Genomic DNA, 21,645 nt, shown 5'->3' on the forward strand with positions numbered 1-21,645 from the left:
ATTATCAACATCAGTGCTTTTTTATGGTTTTTTCTCTGAGCTGGATGTTTCGGTCGTGGAGCTTTCACCGTCCTTCTGGACGACATCGTCAGCACTTCTACCTGAAGTTTGTGCTTAAGATGTCGTTGAGAAGAACGACGAAAGCTCCACAACCAAACAAAACTCCATCAAAATCATCCACCTGGGCTACAAATCTTCTAGACCATCTCGACATCTGGGTTTATGATTAACTAGTTAGATACATTTAATACATCATTATCGTATCGAACAACGTTTCTGATTATATGAAATTTGATTTAATCATTTATAAAGTCGAAAAAACAAGCATTATATCTACATGTATATTGTAGATTCGTATACCAAAAATAATTTAACAGAAAAGGTAGACTTTTGAAAGGTGTAATAAAGATGAAGAAAGGCGACTCTAAACCCCTCCCCATGGAAGACATTCTTTATGCTCAATAAATTTTACAAATCATTCAAACTGGAAAAAGTGTCTACTTTTTTATTTCGATCAATTAAGTGGTCGAATTCTTAGATAACTTTTGGGTTTTATTTAATTTTCATTTAAAGCAATTATTCCCTTTGATAAATTTCGATAGCGTAATATGAAGAGAAAGATTATCAGAACTATGTGATGATATGTTAGTGCAATACATTTCGAATAATTTAATCACACACAATATACTTGGTAAGAACATTTATGTGTAAAGTTAAAAGGTAAAACATTAACACCATTGGACGCCGCCTCAGTGGTCCAGTAGGTTAAGCGTTCGCGCGCGAGACTGAAGGCCCTGTGTTGGAATCCCGTGAGCGTGATCGTGGATGCGCACTGCTCAGGAGTCCCGCAATGGGACGAAACGGCCACCAAGTGCTTCTAGGCTTTCTATGTTGGCCTAACATCAATCGGTTCATGATCTCAACTAAAGACTTAATAATCTCCATAACCCTTATACTGATAAAGTTAGAAGGTCGACTAGACTAGAAATGGAGGCTAAGGGGAGACAAGGATAACAAAGAAATAATTTGGAAACAGTTTGAACCCTCATCACTTTGGATAATATTGCCAGGGTAAGTTCAAGGTGAGAACAAGCTCTTTTTGAATACAAAGAGGGGGTTTGAATTTTCGGAAGGCTAAGGATTCAATAAACCTTAGTAAACGCCCTTTAACACTTCTGTACAACACTAAAAAAGCCGAGTGAAGATCAATCTTATGACAAGTTTCAGTAATGTGTTTGACAATAGAGGATGATGGATGTTTATTCTCTACTCTTATTGGGTCGCTTAAATTTGTTAAAGTTACCAAAGAGTGGATAACTGTATTTTCTATCACCCAATCATCTGTCAATATTAAGCTGTATAATCTATAAAAAAATATACAAATCTTATCAATTTTATTGATGAAATGTGTGAACCGGTTCACAAAAGGTTATTTTGCACTTTTCTATCTAGGTACTTCATTTAAACTAACTTCAAATGAACTCTTTGATCTTATTAGATCTTATTATTTACACCAAAGTCAGAATTTTCAATGCAAATATCATGACAGTTCTGCTGTATGGGATGAAAACTTCGAGAACTACGAAAACCAACATCCAAAAGATACAGCTGTTTATTAACAGTTGCCTACGCAAAATACTTCCGATAGATTGGCCAGACACTATCAGCAACAACCTACTATCGAAAATAACAAACCATATTCCAGTAGAGAAAGAATTCAGGAAGTCGTGGTGAAAGTGGATAGGATAAGCTCCTACTTGGGATCCTCAGGGCCAAATTTTAAAGACGAAGACCAAAGATTACATTATGTTAAGAAATGGAGATAGACATGAAAAGAATGAATAACAATTGGATAGAACTAGAAAAGAAGGCCCGGGTTAGAGTGGTTTGGAGAATGCTGGTCAGCTGTCAATGCTCCATTGGGAGTAACAGGCGTAAGCAAGTAAGTAATTTACGTTTAATGTATATATATATATATACAATAAAGTTTGAACTTACATTATTCACCGACTTATTCAAATTTAATTTAGTACAATTATCTTCATGAATATTTTGATTACATCTATTTGATTTCATTCGATTTTTTACGGTTACATCACTGTTATTGTTAAATGATTGTTTTATTCTATTATAGATATTATTGTTTAATTGTTGATTGATTTTACCACTGATCTGTTCATTATTATTTAATTGAACTAAATAAATGAATAGAATGTATAAGATAGAAATTGATTTAGTTATCATTGAATCAGTTAGATAAATGTGATATTATATGGGAAAAATATGATTTACATGTACCTATAAGTGAATTAGAACAATTATCTTAGTGTTGTTTTTACGGTTCAGATATTTATAGTGTCATTGCCTTCAATGATCATGTTATGTAATAAATGAATTAGTTATTCACAATTCATTATTAGATAATGCTTAATTACACTGTACATTAATGAAAGTTATGTAACTGAATCACCTGTTAATATAATACCCAAATTTTATTCTTCACTTATACATAAACACATATTGTATAGAAATTATTCAATGATAAGGGCAGAAAATATGAATAAGATAAATTAAACTTTCTTTAGAAATTGATAACAGGGAAGTTCTAATTCATTACTAAATGTATGTCTGTATGTATGTAGGCGTCAATAAATAATACAATGTATTAATGAATTGTCTCGATGGTTGAAATTGTAGACTAAGTCAAATTTAATTTAAAACAATATTATATCAAGTGTAAATTTATGGATCAATTTTGTATATTTCATTATTGTATTCCCTTTTTGATTTTAGCCAATAGTGTTGTGTACAATATGATCGATTGAAATTCCCCACTCTTAGTTGTGTTGATTACATAGGCAATGGTTTATGATCAAAAATTTAGAAATTTATCATGATATAAGCTACCAGTGAAAGAAGAGAAAGACGATAGAATAATAACTAGAGTCTTTCGAATTTATCATACACTTTTAATGACACTAAGATCAGAGGGAGTGATGTGTTTTCACTAACTCTGTGAAATATGTAACATAAGTTTGTTATCGAACATTATGGTATATCGTCGTTTATGTTACGGAGCATGGATAACCATGAACATAAGTTTGACTAAAAAAGGCATAAAATAATGAGGGTAAGTAACACAAAGAAAACCAAAGAACATTTAGAAGCGATTAATAAAAATATCGAAAGAATATAAAATCATGGCTCTAGTCAAGTAAGAAGGCAATGAAAATATATAAGCAAACCGTAACAAAATATTATGTGTAACAATCTATTAAGAACCATGTTAAGAAGACAACCTGTTAGTCACTTACTGAACAATTCAGACAGTTCACTGTCCTTTGAAATCTGTGTCACTGGTGTAATGAAAAATTCAAAATCAAACCACTTATCTGATTGGAAGCAGCTGATAATAAACGTCATTTCAAGTCCTTAGTCGGTAAAATGAAATATGTTTACTTAAAATTTCGATTCATACAGCTTTCATAGTTATAACAAATGATGCTAAAGGATCTACGTTATTATTGAAGCTCTTAAGACGACTCATTCAGAAAATTTTTCATCCTAATTTCATATCGTTTGAAAACATTAATTACTCATAGTTAGAGGCTAGATCTGTCTTTTGATATTCCGTGGAATATAATACCCTGTAGATAACAATCAGTGTATTTATTATGAAATCTATCTGCTTACCATTTCATAGAACATAATGTCTCTTCATTTAATTTCTAAATCAGTTACACAAATCTAGATTTCTTGATTTTGTGGTTAAAATCATATCAATGAAATTTAGAGTCAATTTCTGTCATCTCATAACATGATTTATTATCTCAGAAAAAGTCTCATATTTAAGTTTACCTTAGTAATCTGATAATTTCATTATGAAAATTAACAATTAGTTCTATTTTTAAACAAAAGATTGTAATACAAAACTAGATTGTTCCATTTTAATTATTTCATTAAATTCGATCATGACAATGATCTAAAAAGTATTAACTACATCTATTTAACCTCAATAATTACTTTAGATACAAGGTTTAATTTCAATGATTTGAAAATGATTCACTAGATCTTAAAAAGTGGTTTAATATAATTGTAAGTTTTGTATAAAATAATGATTTCTTTTTACTTGATGATGGTGATGACCGACTTTGAATTTCATATACAATACGGTCGTTTGTGCTCACTTAGTTCTATTTGGCCTTCATTGCGTTACTTCAGAGATTCCTAGTTTGTACAATAATTCGGATACTTCCAATTATTACAATAAGGTTACTGAAATCAAACATTTATCTTCATAGGTTCTATTCGTTGTGTGTTTTTATTAATGAGCTTGAAAATTATTGATTTTTTAGGCGATAATATTGAGAGGAAATGAAGTGATTTACATGCGAAAATAACAATTATGAAATCTAATCAACTGTAGAATTCTGTTATAATAATTTCCTTAGGGTCTTTTTGAATCACAGTATAGTAACCATGTACTATGAATAGTAACTTAGTGGATGTAATTGATGAGTCGAGAGAGAAGACGCAAAGTATGCGAGAAGCACTTTACTCCAAGGTTCATTTTAATACACAAAATACAGGGTTTATATAACATTTTGAATGTCCTTTGGTTGCCAGAAGATTCTGGAATGCTACTAAACGTAGTAGCAGTGTAGCAATCAGCCAATTAGAACCTCTACATGTAACATTTCACTTCCTTGATATTTTTGGCCAAAACTTCAAGTGAACGCTGATTAGATGAAACGCTTCTTAGTGTTTCCCGATGCTTGCTTGCCTTTTGCAAGAAACTTTCTGGATCACTCCAACATAAATAGCTCGCTGCAAGACTTGAATGTACAGGGTCTGACCTTTGGCGTCTTTTGGTGTACACCATTGTCTCATACAAGAATAGAGAATCTGTTTGTTATTTTTTTCTTCTCGATTGTCTTAAAGTTGACGCCATATTATGATCAAAACTAGTTAAAATAACTTCTAATGGAAAGAATTTTGAGTGCTGAACAAACTCAAAATATAGAAACAAATTAAGTGGAAGTAAGTGACCAAGAAATCTATTGACTTTTATTTGAAATGGAAACCGTCCTTACCTCATTTTATTTTGACGGCAACAAACACCGACTTCAATGCAAGATGGTAATAAACAACTTAATAACATGGACTCTGTTCCTGAATATAGTTATCCACTTAGTTATATTATCACTCCTAGTAGTTTTTATGCATGTATATGATTGCACCAATGAGAAGAATCAATCTGAGCTCAACACTCGCCTCATGAATAATTCCATCAAGTAAGTACGAATTATTTTAATGTTTTCACATTTAAAAGCGCTCCTCATTTTTATATTTATGGTTTAGTAAACAACACATTTTAACTCGAGACCTAGTTAGATATTTCTTTTAGTACATATGCTTTAATTATACAGTGAACTTCAAATAAAGAGATATTATTTATACTAGTTATTATAATTTGCTAGACTATAAAGACTAAGGAGGCCTATCGACCAGTGTGAAAAAAGACTTTAACTGAAAGAAGTCAGTGTGGATCCAGAGTTTAATCGGTTTCAAGAATCGGCTTAGTCAACGAAATAAAGTTTTTTGCTCGTGAAAAACCATCGATAAGGTTTATTTACATTACTGCCGAAAACTACATCCTTTTCTAGATCCGATTCCGTATTATACACGAATAATGTAAAGATCTCTGCATAAAATGAGTAATTGAAAATGATGTTGCCAACATAATCGGAGAACATAGTTACACAACAATGTATAGCGTACTTACTCACATTTCCTCACCTGTATGATTTGACTGGTCAAATGAATTTAATTTCTGCCATTCTGTTCGGATATGTTGTTCATTTAAACTACTTTTGCATAGTTTGAAATTCTGTGCAAATATACGAAAGACGAATTTATGAAAACTAGTTTCTATGTGTTCAAAAAATTCTACTTGTAATTTATTCTAAACTAGGTTAAAGCATATAACTGCCCAAGATACATAACGAATTCAATGTTTGTTAATTATTTATTGAAACTTCTAGCGAAAGATTTATTATTATTAGTAGTAGCTTTGTTCATTATTATATTCTTGGTACAATATAGAATTCTCAGTACAAAGTATTTCAACAAGTATCCGTTTCTTATTTGTTGATTGATCCTGACGATAACTATTGAGTGATCATCAGTTAGAAGTTAGCAATTCAAATCTGATTAATGTATATTCTTTTCGTTGCATATTGTCAGCAACCACGATGTCTCTGATTGAGCTCTTTTGTAACTTATAGTATTTAATGCATATTTAAATATTATTCTTTATTATAACATACAACAATAACTAACATTAATAACTTACACTATCATCAAAACAATATTTTCGAGCTCCATATTCCGTAAAAAACATTTTCATTCGTTTCATAAGACCCTGAAATAATGAGATTTAATGAGATATAATAAATTTTTACATAAACGAGTATTGATAATTGTTATGTTCACTACTTGATTAACTCAGAATACGTACAGAACCCTACAGTCGCAAATCATCTCCACCATGTTCTGATTGGACGGAAACTCTTCGGCTCCTTTAAGGCCGTGTTATTTTAAGGGATTTATATTTTGAGTTATCTAACCAAAACTGTGATAAATAAACGATCATCAATTATTACAGAATGTTCTATATATTTCAATCACTAAGTGAAATTTTGATTAAGATCAAAGATAGTAACGTAGTGTAGGAAAATAATTTATATCCACTATTTTTGAAGATGGCAATGATGATTCAGCTGAATCACTTTGATTTTATGGTGACGATGAGACAAATGAGTTTAAACTTTGTGAATAAATTACTATCAGAAGAATATCTAAAGGTGTTTATATTAGGTTTAGACCCAGCTAATCTTGACCTGAACTCTCTGTGAGGTATAATGTCTCATTCATCTTTGTATATGCTTTTGAAACTGTACAGCATACCTCTCCAACAATATTTGATTTCTCTACAGATACACTATGAGCTTATTGAGTTGTTGCGAACACCTGGGGTTTTCCAATATGCTTCCAGGTTCTTCGGCTAAGACGGAAGCAGTGTCGAGCTGCAGATGGGCACGATGACCGTCAACCTCGCTGATTACAAATTCTCATCGACTATGTTTTGTTCATGAGGCTGCTACCATTATTTTTTTGATTGATGCATGAGGTTTATTTCTCCTGGAATAAAATCGCGGTGAACGACGACACACCTTTTTACAGCAGGATTCCTAATATCCTTTATTCTGATATTTACTACAATGTAGTTTTTATATGGGCAAAACTTCTTGTAATGCCACTCACTGCATAATCAGCATGAGGATGGAGGCTGTTTGTTTGAGTTGTCCTGCTTTCGTACAATAGAATCTTCCTGGTCATTTATTACCTACACGTATGGTGACCGGCCACTTTTTACAACCATAGAAGTGTCATGTTTCAAGTTCATGAACCTCTGACATTCATCATTCACTTGTAACGTTATATTTGAACATTTCTAACTCAAAATTCTGGTTCTGATGTTGGCATCTTCAGGCGACTTCAAGCTGCATACAAAAGCAAGACACTTGAACTAGTCTTCTGTCATTGCCGATAATTCGGAATGTCCACACTTGGGATTTATTATGCCAACATGTTGCATCCAGCCGTCGTCTCCAGATTTTGTCAACTCAAGACATTGGTAACAAATACTAAACAAAGACGACGGCTCACCAAAGATTTGCGACAAAATTACAACCGTTGTATCAAATGAAAGGTCTATGGGATTCTTGGAGAGAATGAAGTCGATGTACCGTTCGTGTTCAGCTGTGCCATGTTTGCGTAGCCGTACTCTGACCTTTACGGCATCATCAGATTTTTCTAAGTCGACCTTGAATATATCTACGTATTTCTTGAACCACAATTCAAATGTAACACCACTCAAACCAAAAAAATGAAATTCATGAATAGAAGTAATGATGTGGTCGACATGATATTTGAACATTCCATCTGTAAACCCCTTTTGGTTTAGGTTTATTTGCTGGGTTGGAGCTTCTAGAACATGAATCTGGAGCTGTTCGTAAAGTTTTTCATGACGCCCTAGCAAAGCTTCAACTTGGTCAAAGGTAAATGACATTTTGATAGGTTGACCACGTCGCCAGTTGTTATATTTAGAGGTTAGATTGTTGACATAATGCGTACAACTTGAGCACTCGAACGCTAGAACCCTCCAAGACGCAAATGAGAAGATAGAAGACAAATGAAAGGAATGCGATTCCAAACAGTATTAAATATGGTACAAAGTCCTCAGGTTTGTGTGATTTTTAGTAAAAACGAAATCATTATAGTCATCCAATCCGCATACAGGGGTTTTTAGCATTTATCTAGTAGGGAAACTACACGTAGAGATTTTGGAATATTCTTCTAAAAAACGATTGGTTGGAATATCTTTAGCTCTTTCTGAGCTTCTTAAAACTTTCCCTATTTCACCCGTGCGTCATCCTTAAAGTTTGGTTGAAGAGAACTTCGGCTGATTTCAGACCATTGGACAGAATCTACATTGAAATATTGTTCATAAAACTGCACAAATGAATCGACACGTTTTATTATTTTACGATATATTACTAACAACATAAGCAAGTAAACTACAACTTTATATCAAAAATATTTTAAAATGTGAAGTGATCTTGGGGATATTTCCCTTAATATGCAGTATATATTAATGATTGGTTGACCGATAAAGTCAGAATTCTCAATTATTTTCATATGGACTTGTCAGAATACTTCAGATTGTTAGATTTGTAATTTCAAATCAATTACAGTTGGAAAGTCACATTAAAGTTGGTAGCGTCCTTTTGAATTGGTGGATTGTTTTGTTGGATTCAGGTTCACTGAATTGAAAGAAACATCATATTTGTAAATCAGGAATTATTGAGCAATTATTAATATTATTAGCTTTCTTCATAATTACATTTTTGGTACAATATAGCATTCTCAGCCCAAAGTATTTCCATAAGTTTCTTTTTCTTATTTCTTGATCGATATTGACGGTAAATATTTAGCGATCGCCAGTTAGATATTAGCAATTCAGAAGTCGACATTTTAATAATACTTATTCTTTACAATGCATATTGCTAGCCATAATGATGTCTCCAAGTGTACATTTTTGTAATTTGCACAGAGTAAGGTTGTAAACTTTTCACAAACGCATCTGAATAGTTTATGCAATTAATTGACATAACGATCTGTAAAAACAAACAAGGAAACAAATAACTTGTTGAAATATCCAGATGACAGGACCAGGTAGCCCAGATATTCAGGCAGGCCGCTTCTCTGATGTTTTCGCCTACATACTTCTTGAAAAACGATATTCCACTAAATATAATGTTCCAAGCTAGGAAATGATTTTATTTGTGTAGGCGAACAGTGGAATATTTGGCAAATAAGACACCCGGCGTCAACAGGAGTAATACAAGAAGATTTATAAATTCCCTCTACCAGATCGATGACCCAAGAATCAAGTAATTACTTTTTAAATTCATTTATTGAAAAATAAATGAATAATCGACTCAGAAATGAAATCGATAACATTTAATTATGTACATTATTTGAATGTGTTTATTTTGTTATTATGGAATACCTTTGGCGGTTGTTCTAGTAGGCATATTAAACTAATCTTAGTGAGCTCCCGCCGGTTGGAGATAATTTTTATTACCACCTTAATTTCTAACTTTGATGAGTTGTTTAATAATCCTGAAGCAATATATTCGCATTAGTAGCCAGCTTCAAGATGAATCCCAAACTTTCTAGCGATAAGCCATAACTACTGAGATTCAGCAATTTTATGAGTAGGAAATTTATCGCCGATGAAATTAGGTGACCGTTGAATAACATCAAGGAATAATTGGAATTATAAATAAAGACTGTTTGGTCCAGATTCAACAGTTTATAGGTATCGTGCTCGCCATGATATTTAGAGGTACTAAGTACAATCCAGTAAGAGGTTGTAGCTGTTATAGTAAATCTACTTTACTGATCTTCAGAGTTACTGGACTTAAACAGTGGGATTCATATTTAAATAGGATACTTGAAACTGTGATATACAAAATGACGTGAATGTTATTTGTATCAAGTTAGGTCTTAAAAGGCAAAAGATGGACAGTAGTTGCAATTTATTAAATATACATTTAGAAATATCATCATAGAAACAATCAAATCAACAAATTACATGATAACTTACTAGAAATTTGTCACCATGATATGGTCCTCCTGACAGAGTATAGAATTTATCCATTCTCGATAATTCTTTTGATTTATTTTCAAATCTGTCTCCATGTAAATGATGGTATTTTATATTTTGTCGATAATTAATACTAAATAGAGGTTTATGGTATAACTTACAGTTTTTGTACACTTTAACACTGGCGTTTGTAATCTTAATTGTTAATTAATAAGAAAAAGTAGAAGGTGAGAAAGAGGGGAGGGAATGTTGGATATAAGATATACACAATCAAAGATGAACAATTTTTTCAATCTTTGCAACTGTGAAAACTAACGTATAAGCTTTATCTGTTTTAGACGGTGTATGAACGTTGATTGAGATTATTATTCTCTCTAATACATTCCTTTTGAACTACTTTTCTGTAATGAGATGAATATCATTAATTCTCCTCTTTTCTTTTTCATCTTTATATTTTCTTTTCTCATATTGTATTTGTTCTGATATCGGGGCAGGGTGCACATATGCCAACAAATATCTGATCGGTTGCAGTCCTAGACAACTATGGGAAAATACAAGCAAACAACATTAAGTGAATTTAAACTTCACTCCATTGCACACGGCAGGTGACTGTCAGGACTCAGTAGCTAAATGAATAACGCGATGGCATTTGAAGCGAACGGTACTGAGTTCGAGGCCCGGAGTAAACACCAACTCCCAGGTGCAAGTACATCCAGCTGACGAGTTTCAAAAGGGACGAAAAGCGCGTCCTGGATTCCACTGCTAGCCGCTATCCATGTTTGCTTAGAATGTAATAATCAATGGTTTAATAAAACACTTCATTTTGCAAAGAATCACAAACAAAGATGAACAACCAGTTTTTTATTGAAACATGTCTACGTTCTTATCATAAGAATCAGTTTATCCTTTCAACAACATTGGAACATAGTTTCAATTTCAGTTTTAAGGATTCACAAACTTGAATTATTGTTTGTATCTATTTTTGTTTTAGAATATGTCAGTTGATTTATCTGCTGAAAAATACATATTACTTCTAATCCAATTGAAGTATTCAAATGATATGATAACCACACAAATGGTCTGTTTACAGAATACAATTACTAAACCTTTCGATATCTTTCATGGTATTTTTTTTTCAGATTAAGGAAGACACAATGTGATTTACTTCCATTTATTGTACAGTATAATTTTAATAGTTGAATTCATGAGTCAACAGAAGCTAGACCATGATGGGAAACCTGAAGGCACTGGAAGGACGTTTCGTCCCATTATGGGACTCCTCAGTGGTAGCCTCATGCACTATCTTCGAACCCAAGATCTATCAGTCTAGTGCTTCCAGGTTTTCCATGGTGGTCTAGCTTCAATTGACTCAAAAATTCAACTATTAAAATTACTATAATATCCACAAAACCTGTCTTTGATTATGTTCAGTATAAATCTACATTTATAAGTAACCAGAGCATTCTGACTTACCGTTATATTTTCATCGAGCTGTTGTTCATCTTTGATATTCTGGTTAATAAGCAAGTCTAATAATCAGGTCTTAATTTCAAAAGTTATTGAACAGCCTATAAATTAAGAACCGTTCTTTTCCTCAATAATTTTTAATCATGTTTATTTTGTGTAAAATATTTTGTACATAAATGTATGAATTTGTCGTATGTTACGACTGAGGATTCCCTAAAAAGTTATTCTATCTTTCAATATGCGTTGGTTGTAGGCTTAAGAGTGTTCTATGGAGTTTTGGTGAGTAGCCACATTAATCTTATTAATTTAAATGATCATTCAAATAACCAACACAATTCAAACAGGATTTGGGCAGTTATTACAACTGTTGTTAAAAGATTAACAGTTTAAAACAATATCTTCCTAAATCGATAATTTGAAATCAGTTGTCGAGTCAGAAGAAACTAACTTATTAAACTCCAGTTAAAACTTATCATAATATGGCAGAAACGTTGATTTAAACAGTTAAACTCTGAACTACAATAACAACTAATTGATACAATCAATAATACAATTAATGCATTTTATACTAGAATAAAGAACGGATACATGTTAAGGGAGTAATTAAGACAAGTTCTTACGGAATATTTTTTCAGACAGTTTTGCAAAGGAAACTGACCAAATATAGTAACTGAATTATTAGATACGAGAGAATAATTGGGATTGTGATATATATATATATATATATATATATATATATATATGATTCGTCTGTATTACTTTGACCATCCTATAAACTGTTCAGATTGCCTCAGTATTGCCATTACTTCATAAGCGTTATAAGCAGAGGTGTATGATGGTTAGCAGTGGAATCTACGACACGCGTTTTATCCTATTTGGGACTCGCCGTCTAGATGTACCCGCACCACAGAGTTCATGTTCATTAGGGGATTTATTATATAACATAATAACCATGTATTTGTTTACAGCATTTTTATATTGCCTTAAATAAATCTAGCTGTAGTTGCTAGTTTATTATGTTCTCAGGTTTGACAAAATGCTACTAAAATATCTCAAACTTATTTGCTTATAATTCCGATTGCGATGAACTATTGATGTTTATCAGTAAAACTGAAATAATGAATATTATCACCTATACTAATTGTACGTCTTTAAGTGTTTTCGAAGTATGTATAACAATTTCAGGAAATTTAAAGAGTAATTTAGCACATTATTACTTTGTATATTCATAAATACCAACATACTTCAATAATTAATGTAATAAGTTTGTTAGTATTGAACTGATAATTCGGTAAAGGTACTATTACAAGACCGGCATGATTTACTAAACCTGACCCAATATAATACGTGGAAATTTTTGGAGTTGGTTCCAGACTATAAAAGAATTCATGATGTATCCATAATTCCATAGATTCACCAGTTTTACCCCATTGGTTTAATCCGATAGCCAAACGTATACGATTCAAGTTATCTAGACGACTGAAGAAAAATGATCGTCCAGGATATGATCTTGGATATGGTATCATTTCAACCAAAAAGCTGACTGGCAATAATGGTGTGTGGGACAAAGATATATTATTTTGGCCATTGTAGTCCAATTGCAGTGTTTCAGTAGGACTGGAAGTTTGTAAGGTCCGGTTTTCCCATTGATTACAATCTGTTCCAGATGTTGTGCCTGGATTGAAGTGAAGATAATCATGATCAACCTTGATTGGACTTAGTAGGTCAATATATTTCTCAGCTGTAGCATAAAATTGATAAAACAAATGAATGGACATGGTCAGTCTTTGTAATATATATAGAACATAATTCATTTTCATCGTCAGAAATTATTGATTTAACGTTAGTGTACTATTACCAGTACTACTTAGAAATGATCCAACTTTTTTTGTATAATGCGTCAAACTACTTGGTGGTAAATCAGTAGACAAGATCTACATAATAATATCTTTAACTTGACTTGTTATAGTGAACGAAAATTTCAACACTTAAAACTTGGAAAATAATTCAGGATTATGTCATGGGAGATGAATGGTGCACATAGGCGAAAATAAAATACGAATTTGTTACTGAGGCAAAGTGAAGATCACGAAAATTAGACGACACGAGTAAGAGTGTTTGTTACGTGTTCCTTGGTTATAGTAATAAATGACTTACAAACAACTGAAATTAAAGATTAATTTCTTAACTGGTATCTTCCTAGCTTTCGCCACCTAGGTGAGACGGTGCCTAAAGGTCTTGATAATGTGTGGTGAAATAAAATAGGAGCTTCCTGAAAAAAGTAACTTCTTTGTCCTGCTCATTTATCAACGTTTTGAATATTATGTGCAACTTAATTACTTAACTACTTACGCCTGCTACCCCTCAAGGAAGAGCATAGGCCGCTCACTAGCAGTCTCCATCGAACTCTGTCACGGATAACACTTTCTAGTTCTTTCCAATCACTATTCGTCCTTTTAATATCTGCCTCTAATTACCGACGCATTGTGTTCTTTGGTCTTCCACTTTCCGGGTTCCATTCAGGATTACAAGTTAGCGCTTGTCTCGTGATACAAATTGATGATTTCTTCAATGTCTGTTCTACCCACTTCTGAATTTTTTTCCTAATTTCATCTTCAGCTCAAAGCTAGTTTGTTCTCTTCCACAGTAGGCTGTAGCTGATGGTATCCGGTCAGCAGACAATGAGTGTCTTACGTAGACAATAGTTTATAAATACTTGTACATTTTTGATTATGGTTGCAGTAGTTCTTGAATTTTCAGCTCTGTAAAGTAGAAATGTCTTGAAATTCAGATTGAAGATTATGATTTTGATACCGATTAAAATTTGTTTTGAGTTCCATATGTTCTTCAACTGCAGGAATTTTACACTTACTTTACCATTCCTTGTCTTCATATCTTCATCAGATCCTTTTTGTTTATCGATGATGCTGCTCAGATACGTGGACATTTCCACCTGTTCCAGATCCTGTCCATCAAGTGTGACTGGGTTGACGCTATCTTTGTTGGTAGGGTGGGAGCTACAGGAAAACATTTGAATGTTGCTTCAATGTCCGTTGGGTTCAGTGGAGCTGTTCTTAAGTCTCAGCGATTGGATTGCCTTCTTTGTCCTTGACTGGTCTTGTGGTGTGTGCTACTTATATTGACATAAGTAGTATATAACGCGAGTCAGGAATGTAATATCTGGCAACGGAAGATTGGGAAGATCAAGATCCTTCACTACAATCTCTCTGGTTTACTATATACCCTGTTATTTTCTTCGTTGTATCATATAATTGCCACATATTTCCTTCTCTTGCAGCTTTTTCCGGCGTCGTTGCTAGCTCTTCCACTTATTTCTGCTTGTCAGCTCTAATACTCTTCTTCACTTGCTTGCTTGCTTCTGTGTATTCAGCTTGTGTTTTAACTTCCTCTGTTCTTGTTCAGCTGGCTGTTTTTGATTGCTGTCTTTCTGTTCTTCCTTTTTTGAATTCTGTCCAGGGTTTCCATACTGATCCACTCGTTGTGATGATGCTTCATGAGGTTCAGCACTTCTTTACACGTTGAAGTTAGTGCTTCTTTGATCTGTTTCCAGTTGCCCTTCATAATAGTTTCATCTTCTTCGAGTAGATCTTGTACGGCGTGGAACCTGATGTTGAGAGTTATCTTGAATTGGTCGATTTTCTTAGTAATTTCAAACAAAGATGTATTGGGTCTTTGTAATTCTGTTTCCCCAGCTTTCCAGTGCTTCCTCAGCTTTAGTTTCATCTTGGACACAACCGGGTGGTGATCTGAAGCTACGTAAGATCCTCTGCTGGTTCTCATACCTCTAATCGACCTACTGAATCCTTTATTGGTGCAAACGTGGTTAATTTGGTTTGCTGTAGTGTGATCCTGTGAGACCCATGTAGCTCTATGTATGTGTTTGTGGGGCATTATTGTGCCACCTATAACAATTCTGTTGAGTATATATAGATTTCCAAATCTCTTGCCATTCTCGTCTTTTTCTTCTAGTCAGTCTATGTCATCCCATGATGTCCTCATACGCAGTGTTGTCCATTCCAACGTTGTCGTTTAGATCTCTCATCATGGTGGTCATTTCCCATCCTGAGAGCTTCTTTACGAGTGAAGCCTCTCGTAAAACTGATCTTGATCGTCGCTGTTGCCATAATTTATAAGTATATAACGTTGAATAACATTCATTGTGATCCCTCGTTCTTTGTTTTGAAGGATGCTTTGGTGATTCTGGATCCATGAGATTACCGTCTTATAAATGATTTACGTGCTTCTTTGGACAGCATCAGAGCAACTCTATGCGTGTGCGGAGCATTTTCTTCTTCCTGACTCAAGTACAACAGCATTTCTCTCGAGTCTAACATTTTCTGTACAGCTTGGGTTCATTTGGTTTCACTTATTCCGAGAACCGCCAAGTTGTATCTCCTCATTTCCGTAGCTATTTGAATGGTCCTCCCAGGTTTTCCACAATGTCCGAACATTCCACGTACCTATAATAATTATTACTTTGGATATTAGAAGTGAAAATGGCCTCGTCACTTTTAGAGAATCTCAACTTTCACCATAAGACGTCATAATTCTTCTAAACGAAGGTCCTTCAACTTAGAGGGCAGAGTTTAAATGGTTTGAATGGCTTATTCTGGTTAGTATCTTGTTAGAAAGGCTGTTGTCTACGGAATGGAGTCGCTGATACCATACTCAACCCTCGTCCTTTACTCGAAATTCGGAACTGTAGCAACCTTAGAAGGGTGACAGGAGTTGTGTATATTACTTAGTGCTAATGAATTACTAGGAACATTTATGAACAAGTACATTGACGAAGATCATAGAATATTCGCAACAAATATTTTTCGCAATCGGGCATAATTCTTTAATTTATATGCATCTGATACTATTTATAATAGAAAATGAATGACAAACTGAATTCACTTCCTCCTCTCCATGTTCGTTACTCAAGTGCTCTTGTGGAATCGATTAATGCAAGTACGCATTCAATCAATCTTATCAGATATTGGAAGACGTATACTTGGTTGACTAACTGTAACAGAATATTAAGTTGAGTTAGATAAAAAAATTCTGACTGGTTCATCACATACCATACAGTTTACTGGATTGTTTGTCAATATATTCTCCTTCATTATTCATTATTATTTTCACTGAGAATTGTAAACTGATAAACACTGTTAACTGATGCATAATCACTTGATTGAAATTACTTTGATAAACTATGGCAATATATACCTATTACTTAAACAACTATAAATAGAAATGAACTGAAGATATAATAGTTTGTTGTGAATAAATACACATTAAATTGTACGAAAATAATTGTCCTTTATATTCATTTAACGGTATTGAAATAAGTATGATTACTTATGATACAACTTACGTAATGGATGAAAAGAATCTGTTGATGGACGTTTCATTGTAATGGAATTCGATGAATAGCATGATGATGTGTAAATGAGGTGAATAAATATCATTAATTTCCATTTAAAAGTTTGTTCAAACGATAAATATTGATCAGCAGTATGCATATTTTCGTCCAAATGTTTACCAGCTTTTAGACAAAAATCTGAATGAACCATAAACAGAATTATACAATATCGGTTTCATTGGATCTGTTGATATTCTTTCAACATTTACGCAATCTGCCAAACAATAAAAAAACGAGAACATTCCTTACAGTTTGGTATCAAAATTTTAACAGACATCAATTCATCTGTAAACTGACATCTATATTACAGAAAGTTCTTATTATTACAATTGCTGACCTGTTGGCAACATATCTTTTGATATAATTTTCAATAAGAACGACGGAACGTCATTCTTAGGAATAAAAAACATGGATATTCACCACTGTTATCTGCTTTAATATTATTTATTCATTACGTTTGTTATTTATTTCTATCGCAATACAAATAGCGACTTGTAGTCCATTTCAAGCAAGTTTGCTGAGATTATTTCAGAATATAATTTTCATATAAAAATGTATAACAGTATAAGAAAGCAACTGTGTGCGGTAAAATATTAAAGAAGAATATTTACGTCTGGTTAATCTAGTTTGTCAGTCATAAAGAGTTTTCGGAAAAATAAGATCAGTTATGTCATCCAGCTGTGAAAACTCAATATCGCCAACACACTAACCACCTGTTTAGTTTTGGCTGAAGAATAAAATCCCCAGAATTTTAGAAATGCTCCGATCAATCAACGTCCCTTGGGAACTTGCAAGAGAATTCTAGAAAACGACGAATCATGTTTTAATTTCTTGATTGAACAGTTACTGAATTTACTTCTAACTTTAACATATTTTTCAGACACTTTTAGGAGTCTAAAGTCATCCATGATACTGTAATTCCCTATTTTTCTGTATATAAGTTAATTAAAGTTTCTTCCATACTTCATGCCTTACATTCAGGATTTATAAATAAATATCTGAAGACTGGGAATGAAAAGGAATTGGCTCGATCCTAATTATAACTCGTTTTGGTGCTGAAACTGAAAGTGAAACTCGTACAGATAACTTGATCAGTAATGCTAGTTACGTTTTTTCCATCATTTGACACAATAAAAATACATTCACTCGTACATGAGGTGTATATCAATAAAATTGTTATGAAGAAAGTATTCTACTTCATTTTCTGAGCAGTTAGCGTAAGTGCATTGACGAGCATTCAGTTTCACTTTTTATTCTGTGCTGATTGATCTCATAAAGCAGTTCTTGTCCGTAGGTACTCAGGTTATGAATACTGTACTTAAGAATTAATCTATGATTAAAACATTGGTTCAACAGTCGTACTGAGTGATAATTCCCTGTTAAATTTAATAGTTGTTCTAGTACTTTCTATACAGCAATCTTGAATTCAAATGAAACTGTTGTCTATTACTCCTTGATTTTCAATGGTTGTTCTATGAATTTCAGAATGTAGAGAAAACCATTTTCAAACTAAACTATTCACCTCTTCAAATCTTTTAATCAAAGAAAAAAGGCAACTAATTAAATAGACTTAAATACAGTATAAAAATAGTGACAGTTCTAGAACATAAAAAGCATATAAGCAAAGATGGATAGTGGATAGTTGTGGAATCCAGAACGTGCATTTCATCCTAAAAAGCATATAGCTAAACATATCAACTTGTTGATATTAAAAAGATGTAATAAATAGTCATGTGACTTTATATCAACCCATTCACTGTTTCTTTTAACTTAAGTACAATCAAAATTTAGTTTTAACAGATAACATAGAGAGAATAGTAATAATAGTTACAATCAAAAGTTAACTGTTATATTTTGTAACCGGTTCAAATCCTTTGATCCTATAATCTCTCTTCCTCTAAGTTGTCTTAATTAAAATTTAACTTAACAAAAGAATATGAAAACACTTGAAATTTTTATTTGTATTTTATAAAGTCTAATTAAATGTCAATAAATTAGTTTAATAAGTTAATGAAACCTGTTGTTTAAACTTTTGTCTTTTTCCTTTTCAGTACAATAAAGTCAAATGAATAAACAGTATAGCTTTTAATTATTGTCCTTTTTAAAGATTGATTTCACCTTAAAATAAATTCAATGTGCGATTTGTAAGATGTTCAATGGGTTCGAATCCCGCAGTCGGGGTCGTGGAGAGTCCCACGAAAGGACGAAACGGCCGTCCAATGCTTACAGGTTTTTAATGGTGGTCTAACATCAATCGGTTCATGATCTCAATCAAAAAAATAAAGCGTTAAAGTAATTAGTTGTTTATACGAGATTACAGTGGAACTTAGATCTCATGAATTCAACATTGAAATTATTTAAAACAGGGGGATTGATAGTAACTAGGCGGCCTGCTTGAATGTCTGGGCTACCTGTTCCTTCCATCTAGATATTTTAACAACTTACCTGTTTCCTTTTTTGTTTTAACAGATTGTTATGTCAATTAATGGCATAATCTGTTCAGATACGTTTGTGAAACGTTTGCGACCTTTCGTTGTACAAGTTAGGAAAGAGCACTTTTAGAGGCGCTGTGGTTTCTGGGAATAATAACAATAACAATAATGATAATAATAAACACTTTATTCAATTATCAGGGCAAAACAACAATATATTTTATCCCTGTTTGGAAACATGTCGAATGGCAATATTTGTAAGGATTGATATCATAAAAAATTTCACAACAGTGATGAACTCACTATTCGTCTGCATCCTAAAAGCTTTTCAATCTGTTCTACTCATACTACTACTATTTTTCATCACATACTAACTAGTGAGAATTTTCTGGTTGACTGTTTCACTAATTCATACTAATATAGTCTAAGGGCTTTCTATAAAATGTACATGAGAAAATCACGTGGCTAACATAAATAGTATTTGTATACTAGTGCAGAATAATGCAAAATAATCCAATGGTTTAATGTGCATACAACATACATAAATGATTGTGTAACACCAGTATTCTCATTTATCAGTCCCGATTGTATGTGGTAGTATTAGAAAGTGAAATGTCTTTTTCATAATGACTTTATGAGGGTACGGAAAAAGGTCTATAAAATTCGTATGATGTTAGATGGGCAGTTCATCAAAGTAAAACAGGTGTTAGATAACGGGTCAACAGTATAAGAGCCTCAGTTTAATTTCGTGATAAATGAACACGGATTTAGCGAAATGTTTTGTTCATTGCTATTACAAATCACACTCAGTAAATCATACGTTATGCAAATAATTTCTTTTTCTTTTTAGTTGCAATTCCTTTCACTTAACACTGTTGGAAATTATCGTAGTAAAGGTGTTTGATTTGATTAGTGGTCTAAAGCAACATGGAGCAATTACTGATAAGATTCAAATCAGATTTAGTTACAACATTTCGCCAGCTAACCACTGTTTGTTCTCATAGCATGTGTCACGGAATGATTTTATTAAGCCAACCATTGGAAACCAAGGAGCACTGGATATCCGTCTCGTCTCACCACGAAATTCCTCAGCAGTGCTCATCCTTTGACTACACCGGGGAGATAACCTGAAACCTTCGATCTCATGAAGAGCAATTAACCTCTAGACAACCGGGCTGCTCTCCAGTGGTTTGCATATTTTATTCCTATTGGTTTAGGACATTGTTTAACCATTTCTGACTGCCATCTGAGAATAGCTGTCTCACACTAGACGCGATTGATTTTCACTAGTTACGGCTTCTGAATAGAAAACCTGGAATTAATTTCAAATTTAGTTGAGGATGAAACAACTGTTCAGGGCTTTCAGATTTCCAGTGGTCTTTTAACTGAGATCATTAAGTTATGTAAACTGTGGTAACTTAATAACCTCCGCAAACACTTCTATACTACCAATAGTACTTGCATTCTCATCAGTGACTAACTTAATAATATGGCATCGTGGACAGAGCACCTGGATTTTAGCAGTTATCATGAAGGTGCCTGGATTTCATTCTGTTCGAGTCCAAGATAAGACAAATAAAGCACATAAAATGTTTTCTAATTTCAAGGTGGTCCTGGGCCTGGTCTCATGTCGGGATTAAAAACTATTAACTATTTATTGATCTGATTTCTTATTTAAATAATGCCTCAAACGGGCTTAGTTTAAAGTAATTTATTCATTTGTAATACTAACTCCCAAATATTAACAGTAGATTATTATAGTTTCTATTCTCTTTATTCATTCCTTGTTCTCTGATTCTTTGTTATTTCGTAAGAATTAAATGTTTCTAGTGAATTGTTATCTTCCATGTTATCTTTCACTGTGGTCTAGTGGTCAAGCGCTCGCACACGAAACTAATGGATCCTGCGTTCAAATCTTGTGAGGTGGGGTCGTGGGTTCACATTGCTGAGGAGTCCCGCAGTAGGACGAAACGGCTATCTAGTGCTTCCACGTTTTCCATGGTGGTCTAGCTCCAATCGACTCATGATCTCAACTATTGAAATTACTATAATATCTACAAAACCCTTTCTGATATTAATCT

General features: G+C 33.1%; 1 protein-coding gene across 1 annotated transcript in view; it reads right to left on the reverse strand.

Moving 5' to 3' along the window:
• Positions 1–17,283, reverse strand: part of MS3_00011179 (uncharacterized protein) — a gene marked incomplete at both ends in the record, with an annotated part of 136,527 nt that extends 119,244 nt beyond the window's left edge. Inside the window, 6 exons of the mRNA XM_051219584.1 lie at positions 1,999–2,195; positions 5,800–5,890; positions 6,356–6,424; positions 10,238–10,432; positions 12,949–13,445; positions 17,085–17,283. Coding sequence (XP_051064365.1) covers positions 1,999–2,195; positions 5,800–5,890; positions 6,356–6,424; positions 10,238–10,432; positions 12,949–13,445; positions 17,085–17,283 — 1,248 coding nt within the window. The remainder of the gene's footprint in view (positions 1–1,998; positions 2,196–5,799; positions 5,891–6,355; positions 6,425–10,237; positions 10,433–12,948; positions 13,446–17,084) is intronic.
• Positions 17,284–21,645: the final 4,362 nt, after the last annotated feature.

This window comes from Schistosoma haematobium, chromosome 7 (assembly GCF_000699445.3).
Source record: "Schistosoma haematobium chromosome 7, whole genome shotgun sequence".
Taxonomy (NCBI): Eukaryota; Metazoa; Platyhelminthes; class Trematoda; order Strigeidida; family Schistosomatidae; genus Schistosoma; species Schistosoma haematobium.